This window comes from Mauremys reevesii, linkage group 1, assembly GCF_016161935.1.
Source record: "Mauremys reevesii isolate NIE-2019 linkage group 1, ASM1616193v1, whole genome shotgun sequence".
NCBI lineage: Eukaryota > Metazoa > Chordata > Testudines > Geoemydidae > Mauremys > Mauremys reevesii.
Window position 1 is genome coordinate 329,430,017 of NC_052623.1, and position 20,647 is coordinate 329,450,663.

Consider the following 20,647-nt stretch of genomic DNA (forward strand, 5'->3'; position numbering starts at 1 on the left):
TAGCAACCTTCTCAATAGACCATCATCCGTGAATAATAATGTCCTCAATGAAATTCCACAACAACCTGCTAACATGTAATCAGCAGGCAAAGACTCACTCTGCAGGGCATAGGTTTGAAAGGCTGGGATTTCACATAACCAGAGTTGGGAAATTGCATTAATCTCTGCCTAGGAATTCCCTAGGAAATCCACTTAATACTGATTGTCCCAAAAGTGCATATTTCTTTGATACATTTTCAGTATAGACTTTGAACTCCCAGGTCTCACATCTGTCACATCTTCCCCTGAGAGAGATTACATAAAATCTTGACACCACCCCGCCCCCAATACCTTCATGTATTAAGTTTATGTATTCAAGGATATGGCAGGAAATTGCCATACCTGGCACAGTATAATCTAAAGTAACATGCTAATTTTGAATTCAGGATTTAATATTCACAGTTCACTAAAAATATTTTATCATTTGACTATTTACTGTTACTTTAGGAATATTAACAAAGCCAAGTGTCAGAAAATGCTCTTGGCTGTGCCTCAGAGTTTAACATTCTGCTCCGTGAGTTTTTACATGGCAAATCAGCTTTTCTGAAGCAGTGCTGATTCTGTCTTGAGACTTGTATTGTAGAGTACATAAAATTAAAAGTAGGGTAGAAGTCTTTATGGTATGAATCCACTCAGTCAAGCAGTTGTGGCTTACAAAGACTTGAACAGGTCAGTCATGAAACTTTGTACATATAATATGTATAGTTCTGTGTTTCCACAAGGGGATGATTGGGAGTTTTGCTGGATTGTACTTTAGCCTTGCTTATTTTATGTATTAAGTTTCAACAATAGATTCTGTGTCTACTGAATCTTGATACACACTGGAGTGTGCGTGTGTGTGTGGACTCAACTAGATGTTCATTTTGTTGGGAGTTTACAGCATTGTCAGCCAGGGCTAGTCTCGTAGGGCTAACTCTTACTCTTAGGGTTAGTCTACACTACTGCGCTACATTGATGCAGTTGCACCACATCTGGTGAAGACGTGCTCTGCCGATGAGAGAGCATCTCTCGCTGATAAAGCAGTGTCCACACCATGCTATAAGTAGATGTAACTTGGTTTGGTCAGGGAGGTGTTTTTTTCATACCCCTGAGCGACATAATTTGCATCAACTTAAGCAGTTATGTAGACAGGCCCATAATACCCTACACTATACATATAGGGTCTGATATTGATCTCACACTGGTGTAAATGGCAATGAACTCCACTAAGACGTTTCAATCTAGTGTAACACCATTCTGGAGATATATGGGATTAGTAGATTGGGTATGTGGATTATTTTCAAGGGGAATAATTGCTCCACAAATTCTCTGAGAGAGTTGCCCTATTTACTTCTGTGGGTGGGTTTTTGTGGTTATGATATTTCAGGCTGTTGGCAGATAAAGCAATTCTGTTTGGGGGCAGAGCGAGATGATTTTTAGTAGGATCCCTTTTGTAGCTTGCTCTATGAATTTGTATTTGAGCACCTACTTGTGGAAACTACCCACTCTATCAGGGGAGGGAATAGGGTGCAAGCTACTGTTCGTTGAGCTTACATTTTCACCACAGCGTTCTATTGGCAGAGTGAGACCCTATATTCATCTCAATGACATTTGTCCATCTGGAGGTAACATGACAACTTTTCAAATCTATGTGGGAATGTTCTCAGTATTGGTCTCACTCTTGAGCTAGTATTTTGACTGGGATTGGAGGAGGGAGAGCTGGAAATTTTACCCCCTATCATGGAGTACATTTTTCTTAACTTGCTGGAGGTTGGGGCAGTCTTGTCCTGTCAAAGCAGTGGACCTGTCTGGTGTCTGTACAGTGCCTAGCATTAGTACAGTAGGGCCTTATAAATTAGTGTAGTCATCCTAGATGGAACTGAGATTTCTCAAACCATGGTTTGAACTAGTATTCACCAGTAACGAGTAAGCAGTTTTTCTGTAGAATTTGCAAGATACTTTTTATCACCGTCACTGGTACTGCCCAGTTGAAGTCAGAAATGAAACCGATGACTTTATTGTGAATTAATGTTACTGCTGTCTGGGGAAAGCTGTAAGCAGAGAGATCTAACCCTCAGCTGCTGAAAACGCTCTATAGAAGTGGTGGAATCAAGACACTTCCCTTATCCTCTTTTAAATAGAAGTTAACTATATAGAAAGACTGGGCCGATTAGTGCCCATCATGCACTCTAGTAGCCCCAATAAATATTATTTAACAATATATAGCCTTGTGTTGTAGGCTGCTTGGAAGCTTTCCCTAATTCAGAATGTCTCTCTTGCCTTCAGGGCAGGGTTAACTAGAGAGAACTATGTGACAGTTTCAGCAATTTTTGTCTCAGTTTATGAACTCTATTTTTCTTTTGAGAATGCCAGTTGAATTAGAACTTCTGTTTTGAATGTAATCTTAAGTGTAGCTTTAAGCATTTCTTTGTGTAGCAGGCATCTGATTTGTAGCACAGAGACTGTCTGGAAAGTTGTGACAGTAATTAAGGGGTTAACTAGGAAATCAGAGCTCCCACAGCCAGATAGACTGTAGGGAGAGAGAGTCCAAGCATCTGGGGACTCAGGAGGACTGAGGCACTGCTTCCAGGATCTAGGTAGCATCTCATTGCCCAAAAAGGGTGCCTGACACACAGGGTGTACACCTGGAGAGCTTTCCTGAGACCCAGATTTAGGAACAGTGATCAGTTGCTACCCAGAGTCAAAGAGCTTAATTACATGTGGGATTCAGCAGTTGGAGCCCATCACAACAGAATGTTTGTCCAGAGAGTGGTACTGGTCTAGGCTGTGATGAACATACTGTGTGTTTGTACCACACTTGGTACTGGCTGCCAGTCAACTTCTGGTTGAATCGGTGTTTCCAGTAAAATCTATATACAGGTCCTACGGCTTGGATACCTCTCTGACCTGCCATGCTGCCTGCCTGCCTTTCTCTAGAATGCTTAAACTGAACTCCCAAGATTAAGAACTAAGGGGATTGCTGGACTGAGTATTTTTAGTAGCAGGTATATCTCTGGAATTTTCTCCTGCCAGGAATATATCTGAGCTTAAGTCTGGCCATATTCAGAAGGAGTCGTGAAACTTGTCAGGCTAGCTCTCTGCCTGCTGCTGGCTTAGTTTCCTCTCTCATTTTCGATTAGTGACATTTTCTTGATGTGTCTTTAAAATGGTGATGGTTGTGATGTAGGGTTACCTTTAATCTAATGTAAAATGAGCCCAGATACTAGGCTTGTGTTATATAAATGCTTGCAATAATATGTATTTAAAAGTTTGTATGAATTTATTGTTGCCTACGGGGTTAGACAGTTTTTTCTTTTTAGTGTATAGAAAATGTGTAATAAAGCAATATGACTTCTGTTACTTCTCCTAGCAAACATGCCAATGAGTATCCTATCCAGAATCTTTGTTTACATTGTATCTAATTGGAATCTCTCATTTTAATTTTAACATGTTCAGGATATAGCAAAATGAGCCATCATTAAAAGTTTGGTTATTGTAAATACAACACAGAATTGCCCTTAATATTGAAGAATATCTGAGTAACTTATACAGTTCAGCAATAGAATTAAAAACAAAAGCAGAGTAGACGTAACTATATCTTTCTCCCTTTTGTTTCTTGCCTTCCTCCCCTTGACTGCTTCATGTTTAGCCAGGTCAAGGCAACTATATTTTTTAAATCCCCTTACATAAATGGTTATATTATTTGATTATCAAGAGAGCTGACCATTATTATACTCTTAATCATGGTTAAATTGCAGCTGGCAATATTTATTCAATAAATTAAGTTATATTTATGCTCTAGAGTCTGTTTAGAAACCGAAATAGCTATGGTTGGCCTGCCACACCCTCCTACTCTTTTTAGACTAGATAAATTTAACAATTATTTGTACAGTGAAATCTCTTCCTCCCCTCCCCCCCCATATACTTCCCACTTTAATATAGCCAGGCTTCTGAAATACACCTCTACCTCGTTATAACGCTGTCCTCGGGAACCAAAAATCTTACCACATTATAGGTGAAACCGTGTTATATTGAACTTGCTTTGATCCACCGGAGTGCGCAGCCCCCCCCCCCCCCCCCCAGAGCGCTGCTTTACTGCATTATATCCGAATTTGTGTTTTATATCGGGTTGTGTTATATCAGGGTAGAGGTATAACTAGATCATCATGGTGCAAGGGTGATGTAGAAATTCGACACCAGTAAGTTTTTCTTCAGTACCAGGAATAGGATTGAAACAGCAATGGTTAGAATTACAAAACACTTTATTTGAAGATTTATTTGCCTTTCTGTCATGACTGGGGGAGGGACCGGGAGTGTGATGGGCACATGGCTGGGCCAATTTTGAGTGAGTGGTGTTGACCCTGTATTTCTGATTTATGTCATTGGTTGTGCATGGCTTTGTTCAGAGCTGCTTCTCTGATATTCACCTACATAATCTTTACATTTTATGACACATACATTTTACACTTATGTTTTGAGACTATTTTAATGTTCTTTGTATTAACATTCAGTTTTCATGTATTGATGTTGTGTTTGTACAGGAAATTGTTTTGTGCCCGCCTCTGAGATTATTGCTGTAGAAGAAACTGAAATTGACGAGAAGCAGTGTAGTAGTGGAAAATGGCAAAAAATGGCAAAGCCGCATGCTTTCACAGGTAGGGAAATCACTCCTATTTTCAGAATGCTGCAGTAATTGCTTAACTGTAGTAATCTGTAGATTATTTTAAGGGGGACTTGAATTTAGAAGCTGTACAAAGAGTTTTTTATAAACAAAACTATTGGTCAAGAGCCTGGCTTTTTTATTATTAAAGATGTTTTAATAAAATCTTTCCTTCATGGGTCATCTCCTTCTCTTTGATCCCACAATGAAGTCATAACCCTTGCTTACTACATCTCTCTGTTGCGAAGTCAATATTGTGGCATCATAAATTCTGTATGACTCCACTAGAGAATCAAAGAAGAGATGCTGTGAAAATGACTCCTCACGAAAACTCCAATCATTATTAATGAACAGACTGTGTGAAAAAAGATCTTTCACAAACTTTTCAAAGTGTGAAGGCTTTCTTTTTTGTAAGCACTTCAACTGTACAATCAAGTGAGATATGGTGGTACTCTAACCTGCTTAGTGATATAATGGCAACCCTCTGTACAGCTAACCCTGGAAAGAGGACTTCAATGTACTTGTCCAAGGCTTTATAGAAGGACTAAATGTGAGAAAATAGTCTGTAATGATGTGTGTGTCATTGTTCAAACTGGAAAAATAGAAATGTTTTGGTGGTTCTTTTCCACCCACACAAATGCTTCTCAAGAGACTGAAAATGGCTTTCAGATTCACCCTCTTCCTTTCAGCTTCCTGCAAACAAATGTGATTTTAAAAGGTGGTACTGAGGACTGGGAGTTTTTTCTGAGATCAACTTTGCAAACTTTATGTGGTATATAATTTTTCAAAACAAAAGAAATTCAGGCATATATGAATGCTGTGACTTTTGTGTTTTGTGTGAGGAACCATGTAATAACCCACTGTCCCTTCCTCTGGGTATGCTAAGAAGTATCTTTTTAAAAAAAATCATTTTCAAATTTGAGCAGTTACTGTAAGCGAAAATGTGGTGAGGGGGAGGAATTACTGTTTTTAAGTCATGAAAAATACTTTGTTTTCCTCTTACAAACACACAAAGTTTTCCTATTAGAATTATGAGAAATGGAAACATTCTAGAAGAGGGTAGTAGTGTCTTTTGGTCCATTAATATGTTGCACAGATCTTTAAAACTAGGGCTTCAACCCACAATTAAGTACATTTCAGACTTCTTTCAATAAATATAGAATGTATAAATGTTTTTTTCTTTTGTTTTATATATATATAGTATATTACGTGAAAAGAGCACAGAAACACCGCTGGCGGTGCAGCGAAGTAACATTTTGGTGCGTTGATGAGCAACTGTGTAACCAGTGGATACAGGCACTTAAAGACTTACTTGAGTTACAGAGTAAGTTTGACTAAATTACTGAAATATACAACATTATTTTCATGGCGCCTACAGCAGTTTAGGTAAGTTTCTATTAAAGTGGCTAACTCAAGCCCTTAAGCCTAGCTTATGCCCTCCTAAGGGAGAGCAGCCGAGGGGTAGATGTGCTGCATTTGAACTAGCAAGTATCTGATTCTCCACTGTTGCAAGGTGCAAGGCAGCGTAGCCATTAATACCTATGGAAAGTAAATGTCAAACCCTAACAGATCAGAATAGTAGGGTTCTTATTTATTTGTCCAAGTGTAAATGACTGTGTAAAGCACTGGAGAATGTGGGGCTTGCAGACTTTCCATAGTATTGTACTTGAATGGATGAGAGGGGTTTTCTGCTGAGTGAACAGAGGGTGTTGCTTTCATATTTCTCACATGTCCTGAGATCTAAAGGGACATCTGTATCGAGTGTTGAAACAGCTGTAAGATGGGGCTGTCCCTTCAGCACAAGGGTCACATGAAATGAGAACTGCCCATTAGTCATTTCTGGGACTCTCTCACCTGTGCCCTAGCCTACTTCTTCAAGAGGGGCAGAAGGTTTGGAGTGGTGTGTTTTTTTGCATACGTTCATGCTGACAAGGAATCCTTGACCACTGCATAAACATTTGTATGTTAGCCAGGGGTGATGCTACTACAGAATAGCCATTCCATCCATAGTATCTCCTGCACCTCCTGAAACTTCATTAGATTCAAAAATACATTGCTCTTCTTCCCCCACCTCCACCTTCACATATCACTTGTATTTGATTGAAAACCCTTTGGACCATGGACTATGGGCTTGTCGCCGCTTAAAATGCTGCAGTGGCGCAGCCTCAGTCAAGCCACTTCCTATGCTGACGGGAGGGGTTTTTCCATTGGTGTAGCTAATCCACTTGCCCAAGAGACGGTAGCTTGGTTTATGGGAAAATTCTCCTGTTGACCTAGTGCTGTATGCAGAGAGGGAGGGGTTAGGTCAGTTTATTCCATCGTTCATGAGTGTGGATTTTTCACAACCCTGACCAGCATAGCTATACCAATCTAATTTCCTAGTGTAGACCAGATCTATGTGTTTGTAAAGCACCTAGAATGATGAGCCTCTAACTACAAGCCCAGTATAACTATTTAGTAATAGTAAACTTCCCAGAGTCTTAAGCACTGAGAACAAACATCTGATAATAACTTTGTTAATGTTTCTTCCAATAAAACAAGTTACAGTTCACACCAGTGTCAGCTACTTCAGAGTGCTTGGTAGTTGCTGGCTGTATAGTTCCTGTAATACCAGTACTGCGTTGTTTTTAAAGTACTTTGTATGCATTACTCATGAAAGGAGGAGACCAAAGAGACAAAATTCTCACTCGCTTTTCCCATTCTGCACCTATTGTGACTAGGTGTTTGCCATAACTGGGAATTTGCTTGCCTTGGGTATTTGTTCAGAATCTTAATGTTGCTTAAAACTACTTTAAAAATAAGATATAGGGAATTATTGTTTGAATGGCTTTAATGTTATTCCGGTACTAACAGTGAACTGTCCAGAAGTTTGAATATGTGAACCCTTTGGTTTCATTCTTTTTGAGGTCAGAAGGGACCATTGGCTCATCTAGTCTGACCTCATGTATAACACAGGACAGAGAATTTCACCTACATACCCCAGTGTTGAGCCCAATAGTTTTACTTAAGGCTTATGGGCGCACATATGAATATGTGTGACTGATATTGCCTGGAAAATTTCCTTACTGAGTTAAGAGGTGTAATTTTCCTCTCAGGTATAACACATACTGATAAGCTCTTCAGGAAAGAGACTATCTTCCTCTACCTTGTCACATCTACACAGTGGTGAAATTTTGCTTCTAAGTCATGAAATCAGGACCCCAATCTTGATCAGGGCCTATGGACACTGCTCTAATAAAATACTAATTTATCAGATGACATTCAGTACTATGCTAGAGACGTTGAGAAAGGTGAACTTGCTGAATGCCTTTTTTGAGGTAGGACCAAGAGAGTGAATTATAGAGTTTTAAATCTGCACTTCGGGAATAGGTGTCTGAGAGAGAAGCTAGTGTGCCTTTTCTGGGATTGAGGACAAGCACATTTGAAATCATAATTTTATCTGAATGTCTTTGTAAAAATGACACTATAGGTTTCCTCATTTGTCTAAATAATTTCTGTATTAAAAGTACTCAGTTTAAAAATACAAATAAATGTAATGGTCAGCCTGCACACTGAGCCTGTGCTCTGAATGTCAAGTGGGTGCTTCCCCCCCCCCATGCAATATCACCATTAATAAAGGCTCTGCAGGGAAGATTGGGCTCAAAATTATTTATGCAGCTTTGTGTTTAGATTGTGCCCTCAGCAATGAATGTGCAACTCCACCAGTTACAATGGGTTTGTTAATGTGTAGATGTCTGAAATTTAGTAGACCACGATGATGCAGAGAAAGGAGTGTAATCCAGTTTCGTAATCTTCCTTTTTAAGTTTTGTCTCTGAATAATCATACAGGACATATCTTTTGTGTAAAAAGGTGTTTGCATAAATATCTCTTTGGTACAGCCTGTAAGACTATTCCGTGATGCCAAAGAATGAATTAAACGTTAGGTTTGCAGGACTGATTCCAAGGACTAGTGAATGAGTTGCAATATGCAGTCAGTGCTGGAAAAAAGTCTTGTTTATGCAATGTCCGATTTGGCTATATATGAAACCATGTACTGTAATGTGGATAGCCTTGGTTCTTTGCAAAGACCTAGGTCATACACTCAGTATTCATCTTACATTCCTGTCAAAAGTTGTCTTAATTCAGCCAACCTGGTGCTTTTCACCATGTTCCAGTGCAGATGATGTTTGTGATGAAGCTGGACAAAATATATGAATTTTCTGTGAAAAAACTTTTTTTGGCAAAGATTCAGATTTTGGTGTGTTCAGTCAGTCTTGTTTTGTTGAAACATACAAATCTGTGAAAAGCATCCCAACTTGAGTCTCAAAATTTGGGCTAACTGGCCTTAGGTTGCCAACTGTTTTAGAAAGGGTCAATGTGGCTGAAGGTCTGTCACGAGATCTAGATTCTATTTCCAGTTCAATCACAGATTTCCACTTAGTGCTTGGCCAGTTTAATAATGTCTATTTTAGTTAATCTTACCTTTTTAAAATAGGGATAATAATCAATACCTCCATAGGGATACTTTGAATCTTAATTGATTAATGTTAGTAAAGCACAGATAAGGCCTAAGGCCCTCTAGCAGTGGAAAGCATTCTCATTTTAAGGTGTCTAGTTGAATAGCCCTGTTGTGATAGGTGTGTTTGGTTTCTTGACTTCACTGACTCTGTGAGGTCAAATTGAAGTCCATTCAACCAGACTTCAGACAGTTATGATAGATATTCTGAGATTATATTGAGTTCAAATCTTCAGAGCCGTTTCCTGCAGTTCAGAATACGCTTTTACAAAATATACTTACCACTTCTCTATCATGTGGAGGATCATTCAGTTGTCGGTTACAAAAGCTATTTTCTAGAATTCTGTTGATGAAATACCTTCTATAGAGGGATATTTCTACGTTCATCTCACGCACAGGATGCATACAGCTGCTGTGCTTATCGTTTGCCAAGGAGAAGATAATATGCCTCTTTCCAGTTGCCACCTTAGCTTGTATCTTATTGGTAGCTCTGATGCCATTGTCATTTCATTTAGTGGAAAGGCAAGGTGACTGCAGAACTGCCTGAAAGTAATATGAACTTTCTGCTGCTCTTTCCATATAATAAGGAACTCACTTAATCCTCACACTAAGGAATTTTAATATCTTTTATTCAAATTGCCTCTATTCGCTAACGAAATATTTTTATAAGAGTATGTATTTAAATGTAATAACTGGCTTGTTTTTATACTCAAGTGCCTAACAATGTGGGGTGTTTGTTTTCTCCTCTCCCCTCCCCCAGAATCTAGACCAAAGCAACTGCTTGTATATATTAATCCATATGGAGGAAAACGGCAAGGGAAGAGGATCTATGAACAAAAAGTGGCTCCATTGTTTAGTCTAGCTTCCATCTCCACTGATGTTATTAGTGAGTAATAATCTACTTCCATCTCTCATTAAATATAAAATGAAATTCTTTAAAGCAACTCTTCCTTACAGCTTAAGAAAATGTCTTTTTAGAACTCTTTCTGCATTAATAAGTATATGAAATGTAGCTATAGCCCTGCTATTCACAAATGAGGGTGATGTAGCAATGCACCATTTATTTCAGTACACTGGTGACCATTTTGTAGGTAGTGATCCATCCAAGCTATTTAAGCTCTTAATTTATGAAACAGATATCCTGCTTTTTCCACTTAAATAAATAAAACTTGCCCTTTAAAACTGCATAGGTTGTTACCCTGATGAACTAATTACTAAATGATAGTGACTCGCAGTGAAAGATACATGTATGTGACACTTAAATTTACATTTAATGTTTTGTACACAAAGAATTTTCCTCCTATGTAGTACATGTATTTCTCAGTTTCCTTGTTGTAAAACCCATTGAAATGAAAAATTTTGGTAAGCTGAGACATTATAATGGTTTTGTTTTCTGTTCGTATGCAATGTAGTTGGTCTCGGGATGTTAGAGAGACAGGGTGGGTGAGGGAATATCTTTTATTGGACCTCTCACCAACAGAAGTTGGTCCAATAAAAGATATTCCCTCACCCACCTTGTCTCTTGTTTTCTGCTTGACAGCCACATTCATTTGTTTTTATTTATGGAACTTATGAAACATTACTTGATAAGTTTATGAAACTTACTCACTCAAGCCTTCCTATTAAGCTATGTGTTTGTCTTTCTCCATAGTAACTGAACATGCTAACCATGCTAAGGATAACTTATTTGAAGTTAATATATACAAGTATGATGGGTAAGTGATTTCATTCATATTAGCTTACATGTTTATTTTTCCTGGAATGTGTAGCTTTAATTTCTGGAGAAGAGATTATTGTAACAAGATAGTTTATGGTAATGTGATAACTTTTGATGATATGATATTGTAATCCACAGCATTTCAAAACAGGCATGCTCTTTGGGTCTGCTGCATCTGAATTTGGATTTATTCCCAAACGCAAAAATGGACTGTTTCAGGGAGTCCAGTTAACCCCCTGAATCAATATTCTTCAGTGAGTGGTAGTTCCAGTTGTATTCCACGGTGGGATTATGCATGTGCACCATGCACCCAGAGCCACATAATTTGAAATTAGTGTCCGTTGGTCCACGCATGTGCTCTGTCTCACTTTATGCTGCCAACCGAGGCGATAAAGGGTGGGGGTGGGCTGACCTACTCTCCACTTCCTTCTCACAGTCGTATGGTCCAGGTCAGAATCCTTCGTGTCCACAATTTCTCATCTTAGACTATATCCTGTCTTTTTGAAGACATCGGGTCTATCCATCAGTTCCTTATGAGTTCACTTAGCAGTGGTCAGTCCATACCATCTGCCTCCTCTGGACTACTTGATTATCGCACATCCTCTAATCAATAGATTCTGAAAAGACTTAATAAGGACCTTGCTGCCTACTCAGAAGATTCTGCCCCAATGGGACCTGAATCTCATTCCTTTAGTACTGACAAGGCCCCCCTTTGAGCCTTTAGCTACTTGTTCCATGTCACTCCTTTCCATGAAGGTTGCCTTTCTCATAGCTGTCACATCACCTGAGAAGGGTTGGTGAATTGAGAGCAATGATGGCAGACCCTCCATGCACTGTGTTCGATAAACATCAGGTTCCTTTATATCTACACCCCAAATTCATCCCTGAAGTAGTTTGGGAATGTCACTTTAACCAGTCCATTCACTTACCTGTTTATCCTAAAACTGCAAGCTTCTGTAGAAGAATGAAGACTCTACTTCCTCACTTTATGACAAGCCTTGGCCTTTTATCTTCAGAGAACAAAACCAATCAGGAAATCCCCAATACTGTTTGTCGCCATAGCAGAGAGAGTTAGAGAGCATGCCATGCCATCTCCACCAAGAGAATCTCCAAATGGATAGCTGGCTACATTCTATTCTGCCATCAACTCTTGAATCCCACCTCCCAAGGGGTTCATTCTGCTAGAGCGCAAGCAACAACTAAAGTGTCTCTTCTGGACATACCCTTCTTGGACATCTGAAAAGCGGCCACGTGGAGTTCCATTTACACATTTGCAAGGCATTATGCCCTGATGGAAGACTCTGCTGCTGATGCTTCCTTTGTGATAGCAGATCTCTGCTCAACCCTACTGTCCACACCCTCCTCTTCCTTAGGTAATGCTTGTCAGCCAACTACTGTGGAATACAATAGGGGCCATCACTCGAAGAAGTGGGTAGTTACATGTAACTGAAGATTCTTCAAGATGTATGGTCCCTAGCTGTATTCTACTACCAGTCCTCCTTTCCCTTTGCTTCGGGTCTTCTATTATTTGCGGTGGAAAAGGAACTGGAGAGATGGTCAGTCCACCTTGCTCTTTATCAGCTGAGTTGGAGGCATGAGGTGTGAGCCAGGGTGCATGTGCAGACCAATGGATGCTACTTTCAAATTCTCTGGTTCCGGACACGTGGTGCACATGCGTAAATCCGCAGTGGAATACAGATAGAAACCACACATCTCGAAGAACCTCCAGCTACAGGTAAGTAACTCCCTCTTACACTTGCATGAACTTTATATGCTAAGTTAGTCTATAGTTTTATGTACCAAATAAACATACTAAAACACTTAAATTAAGGCCCCAACTCAGTTAGCACATGCCTAAGTTTTTTGTGAATCGGGGCCTAAAACCAGATACATTCATCAGCACATTTCAGCAGAGTTGAACCACCACTCAATATTATACTTCACTCAAATTTCTGTACTTTGTGTTAAAAGCTAAAACTTTAAAAAAGTCTGGCAGTGAATAATTACAGGATCCAGTCACTTTTTCCCCATTACAATGTAATCCTTTACCAGTAGGCACACCTCACTTGATTTAGCCACAGCTCCATTTCAGTTTTGCCCCCTGACTTGTTCTGTAGTTGGGAATTATTCTTTTGGATGTATACTAGTGGCCTAAATTTCCTCTATGCTGCGCGGCCACGCGGCTGCCTGTTAAACACTCTGCAGGCACTCAGGGTTGCGGCGGGGAGAGATGCCTCTCCCCAAGCCCCAGGCCTGCTGCGGCACCCCTCCTCTGGCCCCAGCCCAGCCCCGGACCTGCTGGGACCAGTGGACAGGTGCCCCTCCCCAGACCCTGCTCGGCCCGGACCATCCACGGCCGGGGAAGAGGCACTTCTCCCCATCAGCCCGGGTGTTGCTCTAGGACGGCAGACAGAGCTGGGGGGAGTCCTCTCTCTTCCCACCGTAGCCTGATGGAGCCCCACTGCACCTGAAACCCCTCATTTTCCCCACCCCCTGCATCCCAACCCTCTGCCCCAGCCCAGAGCCCCTCATCCCTGGCCCCACTCCAGAGCCCTCGCTCCCAGTCGGAGCCCTCAACCCCCCCGTCCTCTGCCCCACACCAGAGCCTGCACTCCTAGCCGGAGCCCTCAGTCCCACCCCACCACATAAATTTTATGTGCGCCAATATGAAGTGATGTGTCACATATCACCTCCATATTGGTGCACATAACAAAATTTATTCTGCACATGGGTGAGAAAAATTAGAGGGAACACTGTTTTCTTATAGTGTGATGTGTTGGGGAAATTAAACTATATTTTTAAATATAATTGGAATGATTGATCTGTTTGGTATAGTTTAATGGAAATGTATTCAGACCATGCAAGAACATTGTAAAGAACATTAATGTTGAATATTAGCAGTACTCCACTGAAACATGTCCTTATGTTGCTCTTTTAAAAAATGATTGAATTGCCCAGTTTGGCTTTTTAAATGGGCACTAAAAGTTCCTCTTCAAGTAGATGCAGATGTGTATTCCACTTAGATGTGTGCGCTGGAGCCAGACACTTTTGCTTAGCAGTACCTGTAGAGAGGAGGCATTAATGCCTTGTGGTTGTGGCCACTTCCCTGGCTATATGACCCCCCTCAGTTCCTTCTCACTGCCTGTGGCTGTAGTCGGAGCTCTGTGTGGTTATAGTCTCACATTTTAGTCTTAGCCTAGTTTACTGTATGTATTTAGTTAGTAGTAGTCAGTCAGTAGATAGTGTTCCCAGCGGTTCCCTCACTGAGGTTTAAACATTTGTCCTCTGTGTGGAGGGGTGATCCCCCAATAGTTACTTCCACACATAGGCCCAACTTGAAGAGTGTTGTTCAGTCTGTAGATCATTCAAGAAGTGGACTCAGGTGGCACGGGATCTTCACCACGTGCAGCACCTACTAGTACAGGCCAGGCAGCCTGATCCGGTCCTGAGGCCCTCCTCAGGCCGAAGATCGCTCTTGGGCTTGGAGAGCATTGCCGCTTCTCATTCTGAAACAAGCACCTCTCCAAAGAGTCAGAGGAGCTGTTCTTTCGTCACCACTGAGGACGAGGTCTCATAAGACCAGTCATAACTGTCCCAGGTCATGGGGCAGCTCCTCTGCCTCCCCCAGGAAAAGCATAGACCAGACTGGCACTGGTTCTAGCGCACAGAATGGCATGGGTACTTCGGACCCTTCCCTGGTGTTAAGTGGGAAGGGCAGAAACCTGTACCATCGACTCTGGTTCATACTCCAGGTATCTGTTGAGTCCCGTACTGACGAGGGAGATGCTGGTACCAACTATGTCCATGTCATCAGCATATAAGGCAGCCACAGACTCCTCTTCCTTTTGGTCCAGGCCTCCCTGTTGGTCCAGGACTTTCCCAGGGCTGCACCAAGTATAGCCCCTCCGATGGAGCGAACTGATGAACACTCGGGTCTGTTGGCAGGCATCCAGATGCTCCCCTCCCCATGGTGAGGATGGAGCGGGTAATGGAATCGGTACAGGGGACCTCTGCAACAGGACTGTCTTCAGCCCCGCTGCATTCAACACCATAGATTCTCATTGGTGGCTTTCACCACCCTTGATGTCGATTCACTCTGGTACCGCTGTTTGCACTTGGACCTACAGGCACTGACTTTTGTTTTTTTGCTGGTGGATGCTTTTGAAGAGGTGTGTGTGTTTGGGGAATGGAAGGGGGTACTCTGCCAGTTTTGGGGAGAGGTTATTTTCAGCATATTTATACACTTTTCATATTCTAGTTATTGAATGTGTCTATCATTGATATCTTTACTATTTTAATAATTAAATTCTTATGAACTACATAAATACATTATCATGAATTACACTGTTTAAAATCATTGCAGTCACCTACAAGCTGTCTTACTAATGTCCCAGTTTAAAGACGGTATGTCTCACTGTAGCTTTCTGTATGAAACTGTCAGCAGTCTTATTTACATCTAGTTCCCTGGTCTTGTCTTGATGCGCATTAAGGACAGCTACGTTATTCAGTTGCAGCTGTCCCATTGATGACTGGAGATAATTTTTAAATCTTCTGAAGCTGGAGAATGAGTTCAGGATGATACAGGCATGGTGACAAGGATTCTTATAAATTTGCGGTACTCTGGAAACATAATGCTTCCGGAGTTACTGCAAATGACTCCAAGATCTCTCTTGATGGGTAACAGCTAATTTAGGCACCATCATTTTGTATGTATAGTTGGGATTAAGTTTTGCCATGTGCATTACTTTTCATTTAAAATGGAATTTCATCTGCCATTTTGTTACCAAGTCACCCAGTTTTATGTGACCCCTTTGTAACTCTTTGCAGTCTGCTTTGGACTTAATGATCTTAAGTAAATCATCTGCAAACTTTACCACCTTACTGTTTACCCCTTTTTGGAGATTATTTATGAATATGTTGAACAGCACTGGGCCCAGTATAAGCCCCTGTAGGACACCACTATTTACTTTTTTCCTTCTGAAAATGGACCATTTATTCCTGCCCTTTGTTTCCTATCTTTTAACTGGAGTGCCTGATGATGCTTTCAGGGTCATCTAAAGATCCATAATTTAATATAATGCCAAGTCTTTTGTTATCTTAATCACCCTGCCTCTGTTTATAAACTCCCTTCCCCAAGAGCAGAAGTTGAAGCAGCACAGAACTCATCACATTCCACATTCAAACTCTGGCTCCTGGGTGCAGAGCAACCCCTATTTTTTTTTTCTGTGGGTGCTTGAGCCCCAGAGCACCCATGGAATCGGTACCTACATTTGGACCAACACTGCCTGTGCCATCAGCATGCTCGGTACTGCCATGTCAGGAGTACCAATTTCTGCCACGTTCTAGGCGATGGATGAATTAGATCGCCAATTGGCTCCCTTTGATGTCGTTCCGCCAATGTTGCCGAGTTCCTGGAGCTCTGATTAGAACATAACATATGAACAGCCGTACTAGGTCAGACGAAAGGTCCATCTAGTCCAGTATCCTGTCTACCGACAGAGGCCAATGCCAGGTGCCCCAGAGGGAGTGAACCTAACAGGCAATGATCAAGTGATCTCTCTCCTGCCATCCACCTCCATGCTCCTGACAAAAAAGGCTAGGGACACCATTTCTTACCCATCGTGGCTAATAGCCATTAATGGACTTAACCTCCATGAATTTATCTAGTTCCCTTTTAAACGCTGTTATAGTCCTAGCCTTCACAAGCTCCTCAGGTAAGGAGTTCCACAAGTTGACTGTGCACTGTGTGAAGAAGAACTTCCTTGTATTTGTTTTAAACCTGCTGCCTATTTATTTCATTTGGTGACCCCTAGTTCTTGTATTATGGGAATAAGTAAATAACTTTTCCTTATCTACTTTCTCCACATCACTCATAATTTTATATACTTCTATCATATCCCCCCTTAGTCTCCTCTTTTCCAAGCTGAAGAGTCCTAGCCTCTTTAATCTCTCCTCATATGGGACCCTCTCCAAACCCCTAATCATTTTAATTGCCCTTCTCTGAACCTTTTCTAGTGCTAGAATATCTTTTTTGAGATGAGGTGACCACATCTGAACGCCATATTCAAGATGTGGGCATACCATGGATTTATATAAGGGCAATAATATATTCTCAGTCTTATTCTCGATTCCCTTTTAAATGATTCCTAACATCCTGTTTGCTTTTTTGACTGCCTCTGCACACTGTGTGAACTTCTTCAGAGAACTATCCACGATGACTCCAAGATCTTTTTTCTGATTTGTTGTAGCTAAATTAGCCCCCATCACATTGTATGTATGGTTGGGGTTATTTTTTCCAATGTGCATTACTTTACATTTATCCACATTATATTTCATTTGCCATTTTGTTGCCTAATCACTTAGTTTTGTGAGATCTTTTTGAAGTTCTTCACAGTCTGCTTTGGTCTTAACTATCTTGAGCAGTTTAGTATCCTCTGCAAACTTTGCCACCTCACTGTTTACCCCTTTCTCCAGATCATTTATGAATAAATTGAATAGGATTGGCCCTAGGACTGACCCTTGGGGAACACCACTAGTTACCCCTCTCCATTCTGAGAATTTACCATTAATTCCTACCCTTTGTTCCCTGTCTTTTAACCAGTTCTCAGTCCATGAAAGGACCTTCCCTTTTATCCCATGACAATTTAATTTACGTAAGAGCCTTTGGTGAGAGACCTTGTCAAAGGCTTTCTGGAAATCTAAGTGCACTATGTCCACTGGATCTCCCTTGTCCACATGTTTGTTGACCCCTTCAAAGAACTCTGATAGATTAGTAAGACATGATTTCCCTTTAGAGAAACCATGTTGACTTTTGCCCAACAATTTATGTTCTTCTATTTTTATGTTCTGACAATTTTATTCTTTAATATTTTTTCAACTAATTTGCCTGGTACCGACCTTAAACTTACCGGTCTGTAATTGCCGGGATCACCTCTAGAGTCCTTTTAAAATATTGGCATTGCATTAGCTATCTTCCAGTTGTTGGGTACAGAAGCCGATTTAAAGGACAGGTTACAAACCCTAGTTAATAGTTCCACAATTTCACATTTGAGTTCTTTCAGAGTCGTCATCCTCCCCCTCCCTTTCACCTGATTAATTCGGGGGGCTGCCAGTGGACCAGTATGGCTCCCAGGGTTGGCGTGTGCCCTGTGGCCAGGATGGAGGTCCTTGTCTTAGCCCCCTATTGTCCACCAATGCCCTATCCGTTTCAGTTGCCTTAGACTCAGTGGGATGCTCCTTGTTCATGGAGATCCTGTTCTTCATCCCATTCAAAGCCAAAATCACCTACCAGGTTGACAGTGGTGGCTTTAGATCAACCACAAGCCTGGGCATTAGCGGTCTTACTCCATATGGTGATTGAGTCCTCCCTCCCTTAGTCCTCATTGCCGGAAGATGCTGAGCTGCCTGGTTCATCTTCTCCTTCTCCAGAGGATCTTAAGGTGTACAAGGACCCTTTTAGACTATGTAGCCGCATCCTTGGGCATCCATGTATAGTTCTTCCAAGAAAACAGGCACAAGTCGGTGGACATTTTGCAGCCCACCATCCCCAGGAGAATGACCCTCCCAATCAATCATGCACTCCTTGAGTCAGCAAGAACCCTGTAGAATACACTGGTCTAGGTACTGCTGGTGATCAAACACGTGGAAAAATGCTACTTGGTTCCCATGCAGAGATTTGAGGGGCTCTATTCCCACCTGGCCCCAAATTCCTTGATCATAATGGCCATAAACGGGGCCCAGCAGGGTAGGTTCAAGTCTACCCCCAAGCACGGAGATGACAAGCTGTTGGACCTTCTGGGCAGGATGATCTATACCTCATTAACCTTACAGGCCAGGATAGAAAATAAACAAGCTTTGCTGGCCAAGTATGTTTTCCTCAATTGGTCAGCCATGGCTAAATTCGAGGATCAGTTGCCCAAGGCCTCATGTGAGGAGTACAAGCCATTTGTTGTGGAAAGTTGCTTGGTGGCTAAAACATTCCCACCATCCGCTCTATTGCCAATACCTCAGCCAGGGCAATGGCCTCGGTAGTAACTATTATGCAGGCTTCCTGGTTGCAAAACTCTGGGATCACTCTGGATGTCCAGCAAGCCATGAAGGACTTGCCCTTTGATGGCTGAGTCTTGTTCTCAGACAAGATTGATGTGTGCATCTGAGCCTGTAGGGCCACAAGTCCGCTTGCACTCAGGTAGTCCAATGCATCAGGTTCCACCTTCACCCTCTTCAGATGTGGCTTAGGATGGTTTATTGCCTTGCTCCCTATTCTCTGGACAGGCTGGTTCACCTTCCTCCACTAGTCGTATATTCTTTGCTCTGGTGGGAATCCCCATACAATGTGTGCCAAGGAGTCGCCTTAGCTTGGCCCTCTCCGACCAAGTCAGTGGTTACTGACGGTTCCCTTCTGGTTTGGGGTGGGGGGCACATCTGGACTTGTTGAGGGTACAGGGCCTGTGGTCGGAACAAGAAGCCTCACTCCATATCAACATGTTGGAACTTCAGGCCCTCCACAATTCATGTCCTGCCTTCTGAGACCACATCAGACACTCAGTAGTTCATGTACTCACTGACAATACCACCGCAATGTACTATGTGAACAAGCAGAGAGAGTGAGGGGGCACATTCCAGGTTATTCTGCCTGGAGGTGATCAACCTGTGGCAATTTTGCATCGAAGAAGACATCATTTGGGTAGCAGTCCATTTGTTGGAGATGCAAACTTATCTTGCGAACCATCTCAGCAAAGTTTTTTCCCTGAGCCACAAGTGGTCCCTGAGGGAGAGTGTTCTACAGGTCATCTTTGCAACATAAGGCATCCCTGCAATCAAGCTGTTTGCGATGAGAGAAAACAGAAGTGTTGACTATTCTGCTCTTGAGTGGGCCTTAGTTAGGGCTCCCTTTTTGACACCGCCTGCTGCAGCTGGCAGTCAACTCTTCTGTACACCTTTCCACCTGTTCTGGTCATTTTGAAGCTCATAGGGGATCAGACCAAACTCATCCTCATGCCAACATGGGCAAGAGAGTGCTGGTTCTCAGATGTTGTTTTTGCTCTGTCAGTTCAACCTCCCATATTGTTTCTTCTCTGTCCTGACTTGCTCACTTAGAACCAGAGCCAAACCCTCCATCCTGCAGTCAGCTGCTGTACCTCATGGTGCGGTTTTCACATGGAGTAAATGAAAAAGGAAGAACAGTGCTTGGAAACTGTCCAACAAATCCTACTCAACAGTGGGAAGTCATCCACTAGAATGGCCTACTTAGTGAAATGGAACAGGTTCTCAGTGTGGCCGTTGGTCCGTGGGACCCACCTGACAGAGGCCTCCATCCAGTACAATTTGGAATACCTGTTACATCTTCAGAAATTGGGTCTTGTGCTCAGTTCACCAAGAGAGCATTTGGCAGCAATATCAGTATTCTATCCCCCAATTCCAGGGAAGTCAGTTTTTTTTCTAATACTGTGGTGATGAGATTTCTAAAGGGGCTTGTCCACTTATCCTCTGGTCTGTCCATTGTGGGACCTAAACACAATTCTGGTGGCTCTGATGGGCCCTCTTTTCAAGCCCCTTGCATCCTATCCTCTCCTGTCTCAGAAAACCACATTTCTGATAGCCGTCTCTTTGGCAAGACGTGTGTGCGAGTTGCAGGCCCTCATAGCCAAGTTGCTTTTCACACAATTCTCCAAGGAGAAGGTAACGCTGCAACCACACCCAAAGTTTTTATCCAAGGTAGTTTCTGTTTCATCTGATTTTACCTGTGTTTTTCCC

At 41.9% G+C, this 20,647-nt stretch overlaps 1 protein-coding gene across 4 annotated transcripts in view; it reads left to right on the plus strand.

Moving 5' to 3' along the window:
* The window catches only part of CERK (ceramide kinase), a 79,149-nt gene that overhangs the window by 16,394 nt on the left and 42,108 nt on the right, over positions 1–20,647 (plus strand). For 3 of the 4 annotated variants that reach the window (XM_039515299.1, XM_039515309.1, XM_039515329.1), the window contains exons 2-5: positions 4,560–4,673; positions 5,880–6,002; positions 9,935–10,060; positions 10,826–10,889. In XM_039515299.1, the coding sequence (XP_039371233.1) occupies positions 4,560–4,673; positions 5,880–6,002; positions 9,935–10,060; positions 10,826–10,889 (427 nt within the window). Of the gene's footprint in view, positions 1–2,519; positions 2,616–4,559; positions 4,674–5,879; positions 6,003–9,934; positions 10,061–10,825; positions 10,890–20,647 lie in introns of those variants that run through there. The other variant, XM_039515318.1, reaches the window with a different exon arrangement.